Source organism: Heterodontus francisci, chromosome 23, assembly GCF_036365525.1.
Source record: "Heterodontus francisci isolate sHetFra1 chromosome 23, sHetFra1.hap1, whole genome shotgun sequence".
Lineage (NCBI taxonomy): Eukaryota > Metazoa > Chordata > Chondrichthyes > Heterodontiformes > Heterodontidae > Heterodontus > Heterodontus francisci.
The window spans coordinates 34,450,966-34,458,624 of NC_090393.1; the positions used below are offsets into that span (position 1 = coordinate 34,450,966).

The following is a 7,659-nucleotide window of genomic DNA, read 5'->3' on the forward strand; positions in this document are numbered from 1 at the left end:
AAGAAGAATTCTCTATGAACCATTTGCTGCTACTTCACTTGGTTTTTGCAGGACATCATTAGCCTGACACTTGCTTGTTCATTAAATACATTGGTTAACCTACCATTCACAGATTACAAACTGTAATTACAAATACATTTAAATTCTTAACACCAGTGATGCTAAGTATAACCTGATGTGAGAAAATGCAAAACAAAGAACAAAGAACAGTACAGCACAGGAACAGGCTATTCGGCCCTCCAAGCCTGCGCCGATCTTGATGCCTGCCAAAACTAACACCTTCTGCACTTCCGGGGCCCATATCCCTCTATTCCCTTCCTATTCATATATTTGTCAAGACGTCTCTTAAACGTCGCTATCGTATCTGCTTTCACCACCTCCCCTGGCAGCAAGTTCCAGGCACTCACCACCCTCTGTGTAAAAAACTTGCCTCGCACATCCCCTCTAAACTTTGCCCCTCGCACCTTAAACCTATGTCCCCTATGCACTGCAATATATTTTAAAAATAAATTAAATTAAAATTGAAGCAAATTAGAAAAGCCTTATAGTAACTTCTTTTTGTGGCAATTCTGCATTTCAGTTTTGAGAATATCATTGCCCATGTTTCAATGTTGGAAAATAAACTAGTATTATGTTTTAAAATAAAGTTCCAAATTGCTGGAAAATTGTAAGTATCAAATCAGACTAAATGACCAAGTAATCAGAGGAAGGGCAAAAATTCATTGCTGCAACAACACAAAAGCAAAATATCATGGATGCTGGAAAACTAAAAAGAAAAATAGAAAATGCTGGAAAGACTCAGTAGGTCAGGCAGCATCTGTGGAGAGAGCAACTGGATTAATTTATGCAAAGTCATTGTCCTGTTGCTGATCACCGTGGATCTAACAATGCATCTCCATTCATTTCTCCAGTAGGATTGGACAGATGCAATGCACTAACTTCTGTAGTATTACGCTATGCAAACCAGTAAATCAGTGGAGTGAAAGTAGGAGAAATCCAATTGGCCTTACAGCCTCTGGGGGAAGAGAAATCAGCTATGGCTTGTATTCTAGGTCAGCTTTGTAGGAAACTGTGTATGGACATTAAGGAAGATAGGGTTTGCTCAGCAGCAATGGTCCTCAAGGCCAAATTATCTGCTGACATTCGCTGCCTAAAGTTACAAACGAGCAATTCCCATTTATGATGACATCATGGAGAGAAATTGGCATTCAGGGTATTGCACAATTGCATTAATCTTCACCAATAGAGATGGGGAGAATTTAAAAAACTAATAAAACAACACACAGGTGCTAAAAACACAATCAAGAAATGTCTTTATAACTCTGCAATATCTGTAATGGGTGTGGTAGAATAATAGTTATAGTACTGGAATAGCAACCCAGGGGTTGCGAGTTCAAATTGTGAAACTGAATTTACTAAATCTCATTATTTGTGATCTGGCAGCAAAAAAGCATGACTATGAAAGTCCAACTAATTCACTAATAGTCATTTGGTCGTACAGAACTTGAGTATTGCCGAAAATAGAGATATGTTGTCAAAGCTTTTCATCTTACACTCATCAGGACAATCCTGGTATGGTAAAATGGAATTCTTGCAGATTGTCCTGATGTGTGCAAGATGAAAAGCTTCGACAACATGTCTCTATTTTCAGCAATACTCTAATTCATGAATGTCCTTCAGGAAGGGAACCTTCCCCTCTACTTGATATGGCCTGGGTGATTCTATTCCCAATTTAGTTAACTCTTAGTGTCTACTAACGTGGCCTAAACAATTGCCATGTTCTCAGGGCATCCAGAGCTCAGCAAGAAATGTCCACTGTCCAGACCGGAGATCAAATGAAAATATTATACAGATGTGCTCTGAATGGCCACTAAAAATATGATTTGAACTGAAAATTGGAAATTGATTTCACTTTTACTTCATTTTAATGACATTTAATCCTCTACAAAAATAATTTCATCCCCCTTTCTAGCAATATGATGGTATGATGCAGCAGTAAAGAACCCTATCCAATTTAGAAAATGACATTTAGCAGCACAATGGGTTGAAGTATTCATTTTGTCACTGGTTTTGCTGCTTTCATGTTGAAAGTTGTAACATTTTTCAACTTTGAAAGTACCAATAAAGTTGAAACAACAGAAAAAGCCGAAGTTCAAGTGGATGCGCATCTACCTTTTGATCCAAGCCTTTTAATTTTAATTTCAATTTATTTTTACAAGAAATATATAAAAATCAATGACTTTATACTTTCTGTAAATTAAGTGCAAAAATCAATAGTTGTCACAAAAAACTAGACTTCAACAAAATTAGTCCAAAGAAACCTTCAGTTATTATCTGCTTTTCTTAAAGTCTTCATTTGAGAAAGAGTGGCAGCAAATGTTTTGGAAGGAGAAAGACCGTCAGCAATTCTATTGCACTGAAGTCACTAGCAAGTGATGCAACTATCTGCTTCATTACAATTTACCTAGAGAGACCGAGTGTTTCCTATACAGGTAAAGCAAATTGCCACTTGATTGTGAATGTGGCTGTCCTTTAAGGTTGAACTTACTTTCTTTGGAATATGCTTGCAAAAGCTGTAACTTTCTGGTGGATGAATTTAATTCTACTAAGAATGGTTCCTTTCCTTTTCATTTGTAAAACCAATTGTTTCCAGCTATATTTTAATTGAGCTAACGATTCTGGTTTATAAGTTGGGATCTTGATGGAAGACCTGAATGGGATGGTAAATCAGCAAACAGCCTTACAAGGAACAAGCAGCTTGTCGAGTAATGAAAACCTGCTTGAAGTTGTACCAAAAAGGTTTTTTTTTCCCCCAGACAGGATCTGGCAGTGCTGGGGGGCGAGGCGGCTGGGTTCTGGCAGATCTGGATTTCCAAACAGGTGTTGCATGGAGCCTTCAGGCCACGGGGCTGGGGAGATCTGCTGAGCCTTTCACGTCTGATCAAAGGAACCAGAAATACTGTCTAATCACAATCATTGGCCTAAAAAAAAGCTGACTGTTTACAGCATGCAACGTGGAACAGATTTTCGCCTCATTAAAACTCTGTATATAATTTGTTATTATTGAATGATAATTAATAAACTGCACGTTCCACTGGGGCTGGAGAAATGCAGACGTGCCCTGCAACGTGAAAATAATCCGCGCCCGGATACTGTTGCTGAAAATGAAACTGAATGAAAATGAAACGCGAACAAGTTAGGAAATTGGCCCTAGCCTCTTATGGTGTGTTCAGCACCTTGTCAATTCCAAACTTCTTTCTGCAAAACAATCCCTTCCCTAAATCGTCCGTGTAAACAGTGACATTTTTGAAAGGGCACAGGTCAGAGAAAGATAAGTTGATTGATCCAAACAAACTAGAAGGCAAAGAGGGACCCAAAACAAACTCAGACAACAGTCTCTTTCATTCAATCCAACCACCTTGTCAAGTTCAATGTATATATTTACATAGGCTGGAAATATCAAGACAGTGCTTTCAGCAAGTGCGGGGTGGGGAGAATTTGGTCACAATTCTGCCGTTTGTCCTAACCCTCAACCTCTTATCTATTATTAATGCCCCATAACCCAATAAAACCTTTTTTTGGGGTCAATCTAACAATGCTGCCGTTTCTTTGCCCTCACATCTCAACCAGGGTGCACATTTCTGCTACTCCTGGTAAGTCTGACATTGCAGGAGCAAGGCCTAAAGCAAAGAGCCACCACCGATATTACCTAACATTCATCTGAAAGCTTCTGCATCTTAACCCGTTTTTGAATTACACGGCAAGCCAGCTCCTTAATTATAAAGACTTCACAGAGGTTTGTGCTTTCTGAAGATTAAATCAAGATGTTTCTTGCCGACCGTTCACCGTTTCCTTGTTGCAAATCCAATTATAATAATACATGTGAGTTTTGTTACTATGTCATTGTGTGGTGCACTTCGGCCAGCCAAACTAAAGCAATCAGTTCACTCAAACACGTCATCTTTTAAACTGACAATTTACACCTTCAGAAATTGGCATTCTTATAGATAATTTTTTTAAAAAGTTGTTTGTATCTTGGTGTTACAAGCTTTACGACTGAATATATTACCAACTTGTTGAAGCTGTTCTTCACCCTAATAAAGGTTTGTTTTGGAAGTGGCAGAATGTGCAGTTGGGGACACTTACTCTAAAAGCCTTGCTAGGAGTAGTAATATAAATTAACTTTGTAACTGGTCTGAATACAGTATTTAGTAAAACACTATCCATTTTTAAACATTTTAAAATATGCCATTATGTTATAGTTAATATAAAATGGAACATCGCCGCAATACCATTTACTTACAACTTTAATTAACTAACGTCACGCAAATTCTGTTCACAACAGGTCTGACCTTTCTTTAATATTCTGCCTTCACGTAGTAGCAATAAATCAAGTCTAACAGGCAGTAGCTTTGCATTTTAACCCCGGGCACTGCCCTTTTAAGACAATCTGCCATGAAACTTGATTTCCTTTTAAGAATAGTCACATATTCCGCAGATTTCTTGCCAAACTAAAGAAACATTTTATTTTATAAAATAGACGAACTTGACGACAATTATATTTTACAAATATGTACATAGGTCTCAACGGTGCTTCACAAAGCACGTGAAGAGCTACAAGATCACACAGGGGCTCCCTGTCCACACAAACCCTTTGTTTTATCTAGTGCTTGTTGATCTATTCATGGCTAGAATTAGCTTTACAATAAGACGAGTCGATAAGCTTCGTGGGTCTCTTTGAATCGCCCGTTTACAAATCAGTTCAACTTGTCTGACACTGGCCTGATTTCCATCAGAAAGCAAAATGTGTCATTAAAGAACTTCTGTCGCCCATACCTCTAAGTTCTTTTGTCAGGAAAAAGATTCTTTGTAAGTCTTTTATCTGCAGCTGATTGTTGAAGAGAGAGAGAGAGAGAGAAACTATTGCACATTGTTACAGCAGCCCGTCTCCGGCAGAATATTCCTTATCCACAAGATACTGAACCTTTTGAAGAGACCTTACTTATCCCTGAAAAGTTCACGTTAAAAGGTAATAGTTGCTGAGCCGGGCGCTACATGATGGTTGAACTGTTAGTCGTTCCAAAATTAAAGCAGAGCCCACATTGTGCAAGCAGGCAGCTCTGATTTCGGGTTTCAAACATTTGAGACGTCACAGGTTCCTCCTATAGTTTAACCTTTATTTGAACCTCACCATCCAGCCCAAGCGAGCACTGCTGCTAGCAATGGAAACCATTCCTCCTTCCATTTTCACTTTAGGTGAAGGTGTTCATTGTCTTCAGCTTCCCCAGTTTGAGTCATTCCAGACCAGCCCTGTACATAAACTTGGAAGGGGGGGAAAGAGAGAGAGAGAAAAAACTTTGAGGCAATAATCATTTCAAACACAAGTTGGTGGGAGCGCCGGTTCGTATTTCCCGTGTACTTTCAGGGGAGGGTGAGCTTTTCCATACGACCCACCGCCACTACTTGTAATAACGCTGGCGGGTTTCCTGCGGAGCCTTCTTCTGAATCTTCTGCTGCAAATGTTTTGCCAAGACTGCAGGGTCTTGGAGCTCCATATCCACATGCCACTGGTGATCCCCACTACCAGTAGCATGAATATCTTAACCATGAAGATCTCCACCGCTGGGATGGAGTTGCTCATGGTGCAGTCCAGGGCTTTGGAATGATTGCCCATTTTGCACTTCTCCTGTGTGGCTAAAAACTTCCAGTTATCCATGTTGAGGCGTTCGTAGAAATAACAAGCTATGACACAGGTGGCAGGGACGGTGTACAAAACCGAGAAGACCCCGATCCTCACCATCAGCTTTTCCAGCTTGTCCGTGTTCTCCCCCCCAGTCTTCATGACGCGCCTGATGTGGAAAAGCGCCACAAATCCAGACAGAATGAACGAGGTGCCAATGATCAGGTAGCAAGCCAGAGGGATGAGCACAAAGCCGGTCAACGCGTTGACATCCATACTTCCCACATAACAGATGCCGGTCAGTTCATCGCCAGCTACCCTCCTCATCACCAGTATAATGATGGTTTTGATGGCAGGGATTGCCCAGGCAGCCAGGTGGAAATAGCTGCTGTTTGCTTCAATGGCTTCGTGTCCCCATTTCTTCCCAGCTGCCAGGAACCAGGTGAGTGTCAGGATGACCCACCAGAGGGAACTGGCCATGCCGAAATAGTAGAGCACCAGGAAGACGATGGTACAGCCCGTGCTCTCTAAGCCCTCCTGGATAACATAGAGGTGACCACTGTCCCTGTCACAGGCGATACTGTCCCCTCCAGCGAACAGGCGGATGATGTAGCCCACAGAGTAGACACAGTAACACATGGAGAGGAAGATGATGGGTCTCTCCGGGTACTTGAAGCGCTGAGGGTCGATCAGGAAGGTGAGCACGGTGAAGGCACTGGAGAAGAAGCAGAGCATCGACCAGATGGCGATCCAGATGAAGGCGAACCTCTTATCCTGGCCGGCCCAGTAAACATCCACCTGGGCAGAGCAGAGCGGCGCGCACGATGCGCTCTTCTCCACGCGGTGGAACTTCTCCGAGTTCTCACACGCCGCCTTGCTGCCGCTGTCCTTGACCGGGGGGAAGAGCTCCTGGGTGCCGCCGCCGGCCCTCGGGTGCTGCCGGTAGACCGGGGGGAGGACACTGGCTCCGCGGGGCATATCCTCCGAGCCGTTACTGGGCGCTTCCATGCAAAGGAAATTGGGGTCGTTCTTGTTGGGCAGTTTGCTGCAGTCCAGAGAGTCGGGCCAGCGGAAGCTGAACTGCTCCATGATAGGGGAGCACTTGAGGCGGGCCTGCTCACACATCACCCGGCAGGCGGGGATAGGCGTCGAGACCTGCTCGGTGCACATCGGGGCGTAGAGGGAGCACAGGAAGAACTTGAGGTGAGTGTGGCAGCCGTATTCCACCAGGGGGGCAAACTCGTGCAGCTTGATGGCTGCTTCCCGCTGGTCCTCATGACCCATCAGGTTGGGCATGCGGGTCATATTGTAGCCAATGTCCCTGCACATGGGGATATCGATGGGCTGACACCTGCCCTCTCGCTCAGACCTCTCCGACTCGATGGAGCTGATCGCCCGGCTGCACAGCATCAACGAGAAGGTCAGAGCGCACAGGCAATGGATATGTTCCAACCACCCCATATTAAAGGCTTCAAAGTCTCCTTTCACACCCCCCCCCCCCTCCCTCCCACCCCCCACCCCCAAAACAAAGTAAAGCCAGCCACTGAATCCGACTTGCTCCGGTCTGGGGCTAAACTTTACATCCAAACTTGGCAATGTTAGCGGCGGATCCTGCAGCTGGATTTGAGAGCAGTTCCCGGGGATAGCTGACTCTTGAGCAGGAAGATGGGTCAAATCCACAGACTGAGGAGCGGCTAAACCTCCCCTAAAGCCAACCGGAATCAATCACAACAGCCGATGTGTCCTTTCCCTCCTAACTTCAAGGGCTTGTCTCGGAGCGCTGCTGCTGTGTGCACTCGTGGGACCCAGGTACAAGGAAGTAAACACACACACACACACAGAGGCAGCTCCTCTCTGACTGGCAACTGCAAAGTGAGCTAAGAGTGGGCGGACCGTCTGTGAAACTCAGGCAAAAAAAAAGAGCAGCAAAAGAGAGAAGGGGTAGGGTTGATCATCAAAAGGTCGGCCAAAGAAGGATT

At 43.7% G+C, this 7,659-nt stretch overlaps 1 protein-coding gene across 1 annotated transcript; it reads right to left on the reverse strand.

The window, feature by feature from the left end:
- Window positions 1-4,511: 4,511 nt before the first annotated feature.
- On the reverse strand, window positions 4,512-7,141 carry LOC137382990 (frizzled-10-B-like). The gene has a single exon (XM_068055574.1). It carries the CDS (start codon window positions 7,139-7,141, stop codon window positions 5,375-5,377), a length of 1,767 nt encoding a protein of 588 aa, XP_067911675.1. The 3' UTR covers window positions 4,512-5,374.
- Window positions 7,142-7,659: the final 518 nt, after the last annotated feature.

Excerpts from the sequence above, each read along its gene's own strand:
- LOC137382990 (XM_068055574.1), bottom strand. The coding sequence starts at position 7,141 with ATGGGGTGGTTGGAACATATCCATTGCCTGTGCGCTCTGACCTTCTCG.